General features: G+C 44.8%; 1 protein-coding gene across 4 annotated transcripts in view; it reads right to left on the bottom strand.

Annotated features, from left to right (window-relative positions):
* UBE3B (ubiquitin protein ligase E3B) overlaps positions 1–14,317 on the bottom strand; it is a 53,216-nt gene extending 38,899 nt beyond the window's left edge. The window contains exons 1-10 of one of the 4 annotated variants that reach the window (XM_072802896.1): positions 14,161–14,317; positions 10,554–10,656; positions 10,144–10,299; positions 8,910–9,091; positions 8,637–8,757; positions 7,217–7,276; positions 6,690–6,794; positions 5,120–5,216; positions 3,552–3,637; positions 2,405–2,487 (exon numbers count right to left, since the gene is read on the bottom strand). In XM_072802896.1, the coding sequence (XP_072658997.1) occupies positions 2,405–2,487; positions 3,552–3,637; positions 5,120–5,216; positions 6,690–6,794; positions 7,217–7,276; positions 8,637–8,757; positions 8,910–9,070 (713 nt within the window). In that variant the 5' untranslated portion in view covers positions 9,071–9,091; positions 10,144–10,299; positions 10,554–10,656; positions 14,161–14,317. Of the gene's footprint in view, positions 1–2,404; positions 2,488–3,551; positions 3,638–5,119; positions 5,217–6,689; positions 6,795–7,216; positions 7,277–8,636; positions 8,758–8,909; positions 9,092–10,143; positions 10,300–10,553; positions 10,657–14,139 lie in introns of all 4 variants that reach the window. The other 3 variants (XM_072802900.1, XM_072802895.1, XM_072802897.1) reach the window with 3 other exon arrangements.
* Positions 14,318–14,518: the final 201 nt, after the last annotated feature.

A 14,518-nucleotide genomic window follows, 5' to 3' on the forward strand; every position in this document is an offset into this window, starting at 1 on the left:
TAGACACCTTGTTTTAAAAGGCCCTGGCCATTTTCAATTACATACAGATATTCAGAGGGGGGAAAAGGTACACTATTTAAGAAAAAGACTTTAGAGCAGCCCAGCCTTCACAAGTGAGCCAATGGACTTGAACACAGAGTGAAAAAGTCTAAAATGATGGATGCTTCCATATTCTTAATGGAGAAGAATGTGCTGGAATGGCCAGATGTGACCCTCTTGGTGAATCACACTCTGACGACCATCCCAGGACAGAGGACGGACACTGGAACAGAAGGAAAGATTTGTATTCTCAGCAGAGGACGAGGCAGAGCTGTTGCTGTGCCCCTGAGCTTAGGCATCTGTGTACCAACTCTTTGCTGCCCCTGCCAGAGGAGAGGGTGGGCAATGCTGGAATGAGCCATCCCAGAAGGTGATCAGGAAAAGAAGTTGCCGGAAACCTCCTGCTGGAAAACCTGTTTGTACTTACATCTCATGATTCATGAAATACAACTCCTCTCAAGGTCTGCAAGGAAGGTATCATTGTTTACTAGATAATCTGATCTACTTCTGAAACTAATTATAGCATCATTGGTTGATTCCTGCCCCTTTGTCTTAAGGATCTTGCTTCTAGAAACTTGTTGTCCAACGCAATAGCCACTGGCCACGTGTGGCTCCCAAGCACTTAAAATATGGTTAGTTAAGTGGCAGCTTTAAGTATAAAATACACCCCAGGTTTTTAAGACTCAGTATGAAAAGAAAAAAATTATTAACTACAAGAAGTGATTTAAAAATACTGACTTCATGTACAAATGATTATATTTTAGATATACTGGTTTAAATAAAATAGACCATTAAACTTAATTTCCCCTTTCTTTGGTAAGATTTCATTTATTTGAGAGAGAGAGAGAGAGAGAGAAAGCACGAGTGGGGTGAGGGGCAGAGGGAGAAGCAGACTCCCTGCTGAGCAGGGAGCCCAATGTGGAGCTCGATCTTGGGACTCCAGGATCATGACCTGAGCTGAAGACAGATGCTTCACTGACTGAGCCACACAGGCACTCCTCCTTTGGGCTTTTTTAATGTTCTCATTGTATTTCTATTAGACAGGGCTGCTCTAGACCAGCCTTGTCCAATACAGTTTTCTGTGATGACAGAAATATCTATTTGTGCGGTCTAGTAAGGTCATCACTGCTCAGGCATACATGGCCCCAAAGCACCTGAAACATGGCTAACATAACTGAGAGACTGAATTCTTAATTTTAATGTATTTCTATTTAAACAGTCCCATGGGGCTAAGTCTTTAGTAGAAAGCACCATCCAGACCAGGAGTAGCAAAATATGACTCACAGGCCAATTCTACCCATGGCCTATTTTTCTAAATACAGTTTTATTGAAACACAGCCTTTCTTGCTTATGTATGTATTATTTATGGCCACTTTGTGCTAGGATAGCAGGGTAGTTGTAAGAGACAATGTGTGGCCCACAGCACTGAGAATATGTACTAGCTGGCCCCTTACAGAAAAAGTTGTCCAATACTCTAGATCATCATGTTCCAAAATAGTATTCCAAAGAAAAGGACTCCATGGGGCATTAGTAGACATGCTCCACCACTGAAAATTAGGCAAGGGTATTTCGCATTCAGATATGTTCAAGCCAACAATCAGATTAAACAAGCCCAAAGGTTCCTATACCACGGGACTTGTCAAGAGCTCCCTGAAGTAAGGTGCCCTGTGGATTAGCAAAGGGGGCAGAGCAGATAGCTCCACCAATCTGACTGGACCACAATACTCTCTCTGTCCCAAGTTATTATTATCTTGGGGATTAAGATTATCTGGTTACCTTATTAACATCTCTCCCAAGTTAGTGCTCCTGTCAACAGTTTAAGAATATTCTGGATCAGTTAACAGACACAGCTTTGTGTATCTGGTGATTCTCAGAATTGTAGGCATAATTTCCATACAGAAATATTTAGCTTCTTATGTATTTTGTATTGCCTAAGTGAAGGCAAATAGCAAATCTTCTCTGAGCCTCCAGATTTGAACATTTTAAACCTGTGTTCACAACACTACTCCCTAAATCCTCTACCATGGCCACCACTGGGCCTCCTCCAGCTCTCAGGTTCTCTATATCGATTAAAAGCTCAAAAAGGAAGATGCTTGTATCTCGGGCCCTTGGTACAATGAAAGCAATTCACTTGGAAAAGCTTCCTTCAAATCATGATGCAAAAAATTCAGGGGCACAGATAGAAGAGCTGCCGCGCCAAGAGATGCATGATGATTGGAAGAACACTTCCTGTGAATTCCAACTAAGTGGGCAAGCCCACACATAAGGAACATAAGAACATAACATAAGGAACAGGAGGAAAGAAGAGTGAGAAGAGGAAGCCTCTCGAAGCACGACAACCCCTCATCTGGAGTTTACTACTTACCGCAACGCTAGAGAAAAGGTTGCAGTTAAAGTGCCTTTGGACAAACAAGGCCGGGGTCTTGCCAGGCCACGGGTTAACAAGATCTGAAAAACAATGTTTTATTTTTATTTATTTTTAAAAAATATCTTATTTATTCATGAATGACAAACAGAGAGAAGCAGACACGCAGGCAGAGGGAGAAGCAGGCTCCCTGCAGGGGAGTCCCTGATATGGGACTCGATCCCAGGACCCCGGCATCATGACCTGAGCCGATGGTAGACACTCAACCACTGAGCCACCTAGATGCCCCTGAAAAAGAACATTTTAACTGGTCAGCAGATAGTGCTGACTTTATATTCACTTGGACGTAAAGCAGCAGCATGGAAGTAAAATGAAGGCTTCAGATAAAAAACTATATTGGAATGGATTTCAGAAAAAAGGAGAGCAAAGTAAGGGTTATCTCCTTCATTATGCTACTCTGTCTCTCAGTATCGTATTTAAAGTAAGAAATAGCTAAAAAAGTTTACAGCCAGTGAAAAGGATACCAGACTTAAAATTTCACATGTATGTGTTCCCCCCTGTATTCTGGTATCCAGCAAGCTTCCTCACTGAAAAGAACAGCTGATTCCACTACTGTTGGCCATCATGCCACCTCACAGGGTTTGTGTGAGGAGAAAAGGAAACCTGATCAGGAAGGGGCCCATCTCAGTCCCAGGCAGTAGGAAGGGCTAAATCAATGCTACTTGTTAAGCTCAAGAATTCCAAAGTGCTTTTATACAACGATTAGAGTTCTTGACAGTGCCCAGGGTGTGTGAGCTGGCACAATGAGGGGCTATGTGGACAGAAGGTGTTTGAGGACAGAGCAAGAAAAGTAATTCCAGATACCATCCAAGAAGGAACCCGAGGGAGCCAGGCCCTGAGGCCTCCTTCCTGACTTTAAATGTCAAGTGACAGGGTTTTTCCTGTAGCCAAAGATAAAGGGATCCTAGCGCCACTGTCCTCCCTTGACGCAAACCACAAGTGACTCAAGTAGGGAAAGGGACAGGATAAACTCCTCCTGCAAAAAGGTTTCTGTGGGGAGTGCATCAGATGTGCCAAAATCAGCTGTAAAAATCCAAGTTCAGGTAAGGAAGAATGAGGTCCCACATTAGGGGATGGGGTCACAAACCTGCAGCACAGAGTAAAATCCATGTTGGTTGAGATGTCCCATGATGTTTGCACAAATGTGGTTCATGGCTGGTCGAAGAGTTTCCCCTAAATGAAGAAAAAAGGCTCTGGTCTTACTGTGAACTATTTATACGTGGGACAGCACATCAAGCCCCAGGCTCAAGTCCATAAAAAAAAAGTAGATTTTCTCTGGCTTGCCTTTCTACTCCCCTTTGGTTTGGTACCAGACACAGGGAGAGGCTGATCTCCAGAATTCTTTCTCCCAGAAGGTCCAGCCCAAGTGTCACCTTTTAGGTGATGGGTCCTATCACTTCCCAAGCCAGAAGTTATGTCTCGGCCTGAGTGCCCACAGCACCTTTCCTAATTCCCTGTGAGGGTCTTGTACTTTCAGCTCTCTGCAGCTGCCTCCTCTCCCCACTGGAATACAAGCTCCCTGGAACTCAAGGCCAGAATTCACCAAGTTTTAAACTACCCCCCAACAACCAGGCCTTAAAATCACCTTCTCCTCTCTGGCCGGAAGCCTTTGCACAGATAGTTGCCTCTGCTCTCAAAGTGTTGTCCCTCTTCTTGGCTCTGTAAATGCCAACTGTCCCTCAGGCCCTTAGCTCAGATATCACTTCTGCAGGATAGCCTGAGCCCCCAACACAGTGATGCAGGTCCTCTTTTAGCCACTCAACACTCTCATTTCTCTTGTACGCCTCCTCCCGTGCACACATTTGCCACACTGCTGTCATGATATGTGTTTGTGTGTACATTTTGCCTATATTCATACACAGCCACAGAAACAGGACTTCCCTTTAGTGGCTGTCTCCCTCACTGGACTCCCTGGTTCTCTAAGGAAGGGCGGGCACAAAGCAGTTGTCCAGCACCCAGAGCCCCTTCAGGGCAGTGACCTCTGTATCTCCAGCCCCTGCACAGTATCTGGCATGGAGAAGGCTATTTGCTGAGCGGATGGAGAAAGTGAACAGATGAAACACATAATGCTCAGTGCACTATCTGGGGAAGGAGGCAGCTTCACAATACAAATTTTATGAGCAAAATAGAATTATTTGCTGCTCAATGATTCTGACAAGAATGACAAGGCTTGAGGGAATATTATCGCTTGGAGGCTGAGGTGCTATGGGAGTTTAAAAAAATTAGATCAGAGGGACTGTGCCTTTAAACATAAATGCAAAGAGAGATTAGAACACACAAGACTGAACATATCCTAGATACTACATATGCTATCCGATGGAAGTAAGTGCATCTTCATTTGTATGGCTTCAGGTCCCTCCCTGAGGCTTATGGTGGCAAATATGCTTCTTAAAAAGGTGAAAAGGTCTCCAAGCTCCCTATGCAAACTTGGGAAAGGGTTTTTTTTAAAAAATATTTTATTTATTTATTCATGAGAGACACACACAGAGAGAGAGGCAGAGACACAGGCAGAGGGAGAAGCAGTCTCCATGCAAGGAGCTCAATGTGGGACTCGATCCTGGGTCTCCAGGATCACACCCCAGGCTGCAAGCAGCGCTAAACCGCTGTGCCACCGGGGCTGCCCTTGGGAAAGGTTTAGAAGCAAGTCCCACAGACCTTTCCCACGGAGAATTTTCCACGTTGAAGTGTCTGTGAAGGTGACAAGCATCGTGAGGTACAGCGTGATAAGTCTGGAATCCTGTAAAATTTCAGGCTGGAAACAATAAAGAGACTAAGAGTAAGACATATGCCCTGCAGTCTCCAACAGTGAAGCATCCATTTACAACGTGCTTGGATGCACCTGGCTTCTGGTAGGTGAGTCGGTACTGTTGGGGTTTATTCTTTTTCTCTTAGGGAATGACCACTTTGGGAGTAAAAGAACAGCAATTTTGGCACACTAGTGCTCAAGCATGGAATCTGAAACGCTCTTGAGAATTGAGAATTCTTGGAAAGCAAGCTGACTGGAGCTATCTTGCTCTGTGTGTGTGTGTGGGGGGGTATGCATGCATGTTCACTGAAGCAGGGGAGCAGAAATGCAATTGAACATAACAGGGACTCTGAGCTTAGACTCCTGGCTTTACCACTTCCTAGCTGTGTGATTTAGGGCAAATTGCTTAGCCTCTGTACCCATTTCCTCAGCTGTTGACTAGACGTAGGATCATTGCTTTCTTCATAGGCTTGTTGTTAGAAATGAATGGATTAATGTATATAAAGCACTAAGAACAGTGCGTGGCACGTAGAGAACTCTATGTAATACTGGCTAATATCATAATCATAATTCATGATTGCTGCCAGGTCAAGGCCAAGTGAGTCATTCATAAGTGCCTTAAGGGAGATGACTAGGAATAGATCACTGGGGTCTCTGGGGACATTTGCTCCATCACTCAGCTACTACCCAAGTCATTGCCAAGCCTCTGCCCCTGAAACCTCTCCCCACATCATGCAAAATGAAAATGACTCACACCCCTGCCCACCTTCTCTTAACACAAGAGTGAACACAGGATTAGGAAAGGACAGTGGCAGTGTCCTCTTGCCACTGTGAGCAGCTCAAGGTTGAGACCAGGATCCCACTGGGCCTTTATGAGTCCTCTCAGATTTCTAAACTAGTTGGGGAGGCCTCTCTTTTCTCTTTGGTCAAAATAAGGTAAGGATGTGAGGCCAGAACTACTGGCTACTATGATTTCGCAGGAGAGAACTCCCTTCATTCCAAAAGGGGGAAGGGATGAGAGAAAGGGACAAGAAGTAGAATCCTAGAAGTTCCTGGCTCTGGTAATCCCTGGCTGCCATGTTACAGACACTATTCTATGAAAGATAATCTCTTTCTTGCTTAACTTGTATGTATTATTAGCTGCACTCATGCTGGGTTTTGGTACTTTTAACAAGAGGCCTGACAAGTATAATAATATAAATAATAAATTATATCAAAGAAATGGAAAGAAAATCAACAGATTCACAGGCATCGAGACTATAGTAAATATAGGCCAACGTTAAAAATATCATATGTGAAAGAAGGGCTCATTCTGATAACAGTATCTAACTTGCTCTCTTAGACTGGGGCTCTAATAATTTCTTGCTAGACTCTGGCAAACTTCCAAAGGAATAACCTATGAAGGAATCATGAAGACTCTCAAAATATACTCTAAAGGCCTCCAATGAGAAGGATATATTTATGGGTGTCTTGTTTTACCTTGAGCTGCTCAAGAAACTCACAGCAATACCAAAGAACATGTTTGATCTGTTTAATCCACAGGAGAGTGAGATCCTTGGAAAGAGCCAGGGACACATACCACACCTATAAGCAGGAAAGAGAGAAACGTAATGGGCAGGTACAGGGACCAAATCACATATGTTATAGCTCCTGGAACGGGACCAATTCACTAGGCCCAGTGCCAGAGAAGCCCACGGAGATGAACCAGTGAATAAGCAGTGAGTAGGATTTCTTTTAAGGTTAAACCCAGAGATAAAATAGCCTACTAAGGGAATTTATCTTCCTGAGTAAGAGGTAGGAGCAGACCATAACTCTTAGATAATGAAGAAACTAAGAAAATCAGTTGTACTTTGTTAATGTTTTGATCCATTACTTACACACGGAAGAGGGGGTGTACATATGCAGAGTCATACTGAAAAAAATCATAATGTTCAGCAGGGACTTTCAGAGTTCAAGACACTGACCTGAGAGTTTGTGGGAAACTTCCCAGCCCCCACCCCACTTACCTTGGGTTCATTCTCAGCCTCCATGCTGCTCAGGATACAGCGACACAACTTCTCAAATCTCTGCAAAGAGGCAGAGTGGTGGTTATAAATTCCCACAACCAATGTTGAAACGGGAAAGAAGTGTCCTCTGGGCACCTGGCACTTGCAGAGACTCAGATGATGCCAGATGACTCACATATGTGACCGTATTTAATTCTCTCTCATAGATACAGAAACTGAGGATCAGAGAGGCTAACGAAAGGCTCTTGAACTGGTGGCCGATGGGCTGGATGAGCTCTACATGTGTGTTTTGGATGGGGGCTCCTTTGGAAAAATGAAATTAATCTGGCAATCTGGGCCTGCACTCCTGCAGGACAGCAGCTGTCCCCTGAATTGTGTTCTCCTGTTGGCCATTCCCTAAGGACCACCAACACAGACTTTTGCCTCACAAACTATCATATCATCACTTTTCTCTTGAAATGAAAAAGGAAAGAAAGTGGAAACTAGAAACCAAGTCACACTGTCTACACCAACTCTGGATCCACCCTCAAAAGTGCTATAGCCCCAGGCAGCCAACTCATTTTTCTAAACTATAGTTTCCAAAAGGGATCACCTCACTGTACCTGCCTATCCTCATCTACATGACTGTGTGTCCACCAACAGTGTAGTTCTGCCTTTCTGGGCTACAGGCTCCACAGGGCTAGAGACCTTGCCCATCTTGTTTCCTTCTGAGGCCCCAGTGCCTAGAGGAGGGTCTGGCACAATGGGATGCTTAACAGTATCGAATGCCTAACCTCTGGGACACAGAGGCACTCCTCAATGGTACTATTTCAGCCAACTCACTGTTTCCCTGGAATTATTTCTAGGCTGATCGTTCTACTCCCAAATGTGCAACCAGCATGTCTTCCTTGGTTTATAGGATTTGAAATAAATTTCAAATTAGCTACCAATTTTTACAAATGTGCACAGGATCTCCAGCACCTCCTTTAAATATCAGAGTTGCAGTCCACCACTGGCTAGAGCCCAAGAGTGGCTGCCTACCCTGAGTGGGCCTGCCACAGACTCCATCACTCCCTCTGATGTCCTCATCATCCTCCATCACAACCACCTCCCATCGAGTTACTGCTCATTATGATTTCTCTTATGTTTTGTACTATAAATGACTTCTTTTACTTATTTGCCTAATCTGCCTGGCTCCTGTTTGCATCTGAGTCCAAGTGTTTATCATAGTCTATGTAAAAAGAACCATGATGATTCTCAGAAGCACAGGGCATAATGCCTAAAAAACACATCCCAAGAAAAAAAGGGGCAGGATGTCACAGTCACAGAGTCTATCTTGTAGGCTCACTGTGAGCCTACAATTCACTGTGTGAATTAGTATTTAGAAGATACTTTAAAAAGACCTGGCCAATGGGAAGCAGAGTGTCCACCATTATTTTACCTCATTATCCTCTTTAATTCTGAACAGGAACAGCAGTTTCCTGGCAATCTTAAAAATACAAAGTGCACTTCTTTTACTGGCCTCAGCATCATCTGCTTTAAAAAACTCATCGATCTCTCTCCTGGGTAGGGCAGGGCAAGGAAAAAAAAAAGATATTTTAAATTAGGAGCTCACAGCAGCTGGAAGGCTTTTTAAGAACTGTAGAAGAAAACACCATCTTTCCTTGCTATTAATTGGGAGTAAAGGAACATGTGCTGAGTCCCTGGTGCCCACCTGATTTCTCTTTGCAGCCGACTCCGACACAGGAAACTCCGAACATGGGCCTGAATCTCGACAGCTGCCCGCTCCCGTTCCTTCTGCACAAGCCTTTCCTCTCGAGCTTGACGGGCCCTATCGATGAACCATGCTCTCGAGGTCTGAGAAACGGTGAACATGTTTGCAAACTTGCACGAACCCTGTAGGGAAAGTGGCAAGCGGCCTCTGTAGGTTGTTACAGGAAAAACACACACAGGAAGGGGCTCAGGAGCCAAGGGTGGGCAGGCACTCGGGCAGCAGAGAGCTACTCAGGGCCCTTCTGTACCTTCCAAAAGGACTAATAGCTCTCCTGGCACAAGTCCCAACTTCCAATTGGCTCCTTTTATGCAACTCATCCAGAGCAGCAATGCTCTTTCCTGTATTAGATAATTACATTTTAAGAGAAAGAACACAGCATCTGCCATAGGATATGGGCTCTGTAATCCTTAAACAGATGAACAAAGCATGAACTGATTCCATCCCTAAAGCTCTAATGCAAACCAGGCATCCTCCAGGTCAAAGGTTCCTAGATATCTGAATTTTCTGGAACAGTCTAACAATGAGCAGTCACATTTATTTTGCCAAGTCAAGACTTGAAGGGAAAAATAATCAACCATAATTATTTACTGTCATCATTATTTCAGCCATTCACTTGACAAATATTTACTGGCATCTACTTTGTGCTCAGCATAAAAGAAACCCTTAATTTTTTTTTTTTTTTGAAAAAGGGCCATTTTAACACTAAAAAATCCAAATGTGTGTGATTCCAGAATGCAAGACACACTGTTAAATTGACTGGTTTTATGTATAACTTACTCTGCCATCCTTACTGATCCCATCCTGCCAAAGGCCAATGAGGAGTTTGGAGCAGAACTCTGCCATCCACTGACTGGCATATTTTGGACAGAGGTTCTAAATTATCCATTACATACATTTTTACCTAAATCACTAGTACCTGTCTTTTCCCAAAGAGGTGGCTTTGGCTATCAGCCTAGAGCACACAACACTGGTCCATGGAGCCTCCCACTCTGAGATGATTTCTTTGGATGCTTGAAAACTGTCATTCTATCCCAAATATATAATCAGCCCAGCTCACAAAATTACTGAAATTGATTACTCAGAAATCCAGGTTTCTGGAAAACAATCTCTTTACCGTGTTACCTCCCTCAAAGCAGTGCCCATGTGAAAACACCATCAAAAAATAAAAAGGCACCTGGGTGGCTCAGTGGTTGAGTGTCTGTCTTTGGCTCAGGGCATGATCCCGGGGTCCTGGATTCAAGTACTGCATTTGGCTCTCTCTGGGGTGTAGGCTTCTCCCTCTGCCTATGTCTCTGCCTCTCTCTTTGTGTCTCTCATGAATAAATAAAATCTTTAAAAATAAAAGAATAAAAAGCTCATTCAGAGCTCCTCCTATGTCAACATACTGAGGTCTGTGGTCCCTCCCTTTTCAACACTGATTCACATCTGTTAAACAACAAGGCTTTCCCATGGGTCTCTCGTTGTTAATTGTCAAAACAAATGAACAAAGTCCCACATGATCACAGGAGGGAGGGTAAGAAGACAGGGTGGGAAAAGATAGCAGTCTCCTGAATCACTTGCTCTGCCCAACAGAATAGAGCTCACCTGAGGACCTGCCTGTGACACAGAAATGCCAGGTAATCATTAGTGATGTTCTAGAGGGCTCACAGCTCAGGGCAGCTACTCACTTCAGAGGCGCTGGTCTTCTCTGGCAGAAGCAGAAGGGAAAAAAAAAAAATCAGATTCAGGGTTAAGTTTTATAGGTAGGACATCCTCTATCTTCCTCAGTGAATAAAAGTAACAAAAAGTGCCTCTGGTTTAAAACAACACTAGTGGGGCACCTGGGTGTCTCAGCTGGTTAAGTGTCTGCCTTTGGCTCAGGGTCATGATCCCAGGGTCCTGGGATAAAGCCCCATGTCTAGCTCTCTGCTCAGTGGAGAGCCTGCTCCTCCTCCTCCCTCTGCCTGCCTGCTGCTCCTCCTGCTTGTGCTCTGTCGAATATATATTAAAAATTTTTAATTAAAAAAAATAAAACACTAATGTCCTTTTTAGTTAACATCTGATCTAAATGTTACACCAGATCTCCCCAGGCCTTCAGTTTAAAGGGAACAGACTGAAAACCATCCCAGAGAAGATGAATTAAAGCTGTACATGCAATAAATAAATAATAATAATAATAATAATAATAATTAATAATAATACTGTACACACTTTAGGATAGTAAGCAACAACAAAGGGGATGGAATGTTAAAAAACCACAGAAAATTATGTTTGATGTTTTTTAATGTATGATAAATGTTTATTCTGGAGAAATGAAGAAAGAGTTGGCAGTGAACCAATATGATCCCAATTAAGAAGAAAAATGCATGTGCACAGAGACACAAAGCCGGGGAGAAAAAAACAAGTGTTGAGGGTAGCTGTTTTGAGGTGGAGGGATTATGGGAAGTTCTGCATCCCTGAACTGGTCTGTTTTATAAATTTTCTGCAGAAAGCACATGGTGAGGCAGCATGGTACTAAGAGGCACACATGCTGTGGAGTCACACAGAGCTGGAGCAGGTCCCCAGCTCTGCCAAGTACTGCAGAGAGATGCCTCAGAGGCTTTCTGTGTTCACGTCTTCGTTGGCAGAGGCTGAGGAGGACCAAGTGAGATGGTGTACGTCAAATACCTATCAAGGTGGCTGATAGATTGCAGTCAATAAGTCTAATCAATGAATTATTTTTTAGACTTTCTTAAAAACTCTTCAGTAGAGGCTCTCATCTGCACAGTCACTCAGGTTCTTCGGGTAGGAAATAATGCTGCAACCGTTACATTCCTCACCCATTAAATTTTGTCCTATCCTTGGGTGCACTAAGATTCACCAATCCTGTCACTTGGGCTATGACCCTGTTTAGATTGGGTAACAGCTTCGAGCTCCTGAGAGCTGCAAAAGAGAGGGCCCAAGCTGTGAGCACTATGGTATGATAGTTCCTTAACATGTAGACAGTCCCTCATTGTGGTGGAAGAGGAGGAGCGCTGTGTGAGGGGTGAGGAGAGGGAGCTCTTCTCAGTGGAAAAACAGGAGGTTGCATAGGCAAACTGCGACAAAGTAGCTGTAAGACTATCTCAAAACTTTCACTTCTCCCAGGGGGCCTTGCAGGAGAAGATCTCTTCCTTGAGATTACCATCCCCTCAGGAGGCTGTATGTTGGTTTCTGTTTACACCATGTAATAGCCTATATACTATGCAGTTTTTCTAATTCCTTCTTATTCACCTATCTGCCTAGAATCCACTAGTTTACCAAACAAAACATATTTTGAAGTCTTAAAGTATGTATCCAAAGTAACTGTAATGAAGGATTACACAAACTTTGACATAATCAAACAAAAGGCTGTATGTAGTAGAAAAAGCCTTGCATCAGACAAAGTACCCTTGGTTCTTTTTAGTTCTGGTTCTACTTCATTTGGTCAAATTGCTTATCCTCTCTAGGCTTCAGCTTCTTTATCTATAAATTGAGGATAATAGTACCTACCTCCTAGGGGTGCTAAAAGAATTGAAACATTTACACTTCTATTCTGACTTAGTCATCATGACACTGTGATTACGATTAAGTGGAAAAACATTAACAAGGAGTATCTCAAAGCAGATAGCATGTAACTGAGCTTTGCTATATATAGCACCTAGACTTTAAAAACAAAACAAAACCCAAATTAAGGAATTAACCCAATTTAGGAAACAATGATATATGTGGAAAAATTAGAAACACAAGAGGGCAGTGATAAACCAGGATTATTTATAAAGGAAAATAAATTAAGTATCCACTACGTGTCCCGTCCTTCTACATAGTAAGACCAGCAACCCTGTAACATCATTTAGTTACATCCCATAGTCCACCTTAGACCATTTAGTAAGGAGCAGAGCCAAGATTTTAATACTAAGAGACAGGCCTCAGATGCTTTTCTATGTCTACAGTCCCATGGTAGCTGCTCAAAATCAGTCTTCCCTGGATGAGGTCAGCTTCATGCAGAATTATGAAAGAGTCCAGAGGGCATCACTCACAGTGAAGCATCCTAAGTATCAACTGCTGTCTGAGCCCAAGAGGATTTTCCCCCTATGGACTAGCTGGGCAGCCAGGTTTAGTGACCACCACCAATCTGTTAAGGGCAGATCATGTTTCAGACACTGTACAGATATTTAACCAATTTTGTCTTTCCAACAGCTCTTGAAGGCCTCAGTGGCCCAATTTTTAAAGAACAGGCAAGGGGAGGGGGGGCAGCCTGGGTGTCTCAGGGGTTTAGCGCCGCCTTCTGCCCAGGGCCTGATCTGGAGACCAGGGATCGAGTCCCACGAGTCCCCGGTCCGGCTCCCTGCATGGGGCCTGCTTCTCCCTCTGCCTGTGTCTCTGCCCCTCCCCCCCCATGAAAACATAAAATCTTTTAAAAATTTGTTTAAAAAAATAAAGAACAGGCAACAGGACTTAGGCCATTAATAACAGCATTTACTGAAGGCTACAGCCCATCTAGGAGCATGTTACGGATCCCACCTTCACACGGAGAAAATGAAATGTAGAGGGAGCACGACTCAGGAGAGGTCACTCGTCTCCCGAATTTGAAGCCGCGTCTAACTCCAAATCAGTTAAGTGAAACAAGTAAGACCCAAGGGACTCGGCCACTCCCAGGACAGCGAAGAAAAGCTGAGAACGCAAGGCTGCCTGTAGGGCTGAGCAGAGTCCGAATAGACCAAGTTTTTCCTATTGAAACCATTAACACCAGCTGCCTACCGAGCGCCGAGTGGCAGACGCTAAAACTTGCATTACACAAACTCCTATGCGAAACGAGCTGATCGCTCCATTTTACAGAGCAAGAAACCGAGGCTCCGAGAGGTGAGGGAGCTCACCCAAGGTCACACCGCGAGTCAGCGGGGCCCGAACTCCGGTCTGGGGGCTCCTGGGCCCAGCATCTCTCCTCGGCATCGACAACCACCATAACAAACCTTCACCCAGCACCGGTCTGTCTATAAAAGCCTATTCTCCCCACAGATGAATAGGGGTGGAAAGACGACGAAGGGGACACCCCCGCCGCCCCGAAAGCCAGCCCCTATAGCACCTGCCCTTCGACTTGGGGAGGCAGGGACCCCGCCAAAGGGCCCCTTCCCTCAGAGTCCCCGCCGTCACCTCCACCCGGACACCCCAAGACCCCGTTTCCACTCGCTACCCGCAGGCCGTAGATCTTTACCCGCTCCAGGCCCCCCGCGCTCGGGGTCGGGGCCGCAGCTCCCGCCGCCTCAGCCCAATACCCTCGAGCTCTGCCAGACCCGGGGCAGCGGCCGAGGCCCGACCGCCATCTTGCCCCGGGGTGTCCACTCTGAGAGCTCCGCTGGGAACCAATTATCCAGTTCCGGGAAACGACAGTTCCGCAGAGCGTCTGCCCTCGGGAAGGACGACCTCCTTGCATCTTGCCCTCTTCTCTGGAAGGTGGGGGGGGAAAATGGACCCCTCATCAGGCTAATGCCTGATCCAGCTCAGAAGTGATGCCACCTACTCCAGCCGCAGAGGCTGGAAGGAACGCGGCCGACGTGTAGGTTTACGACGGA

Source organism: Canis lupus, chromosome 27 (genome assembly GCF_048164855.1).
Source record: "Canis lupus baileyi chromosome 27, mCanLup2.hap1, whole genome shotgun sequence".
In the NCBI taxonomy this organism is placed as follows: Eukaryota; Metazoa; Chordata; class Mammalia; order Carnivora; family Canidae; genus Canis; species Canis lupus.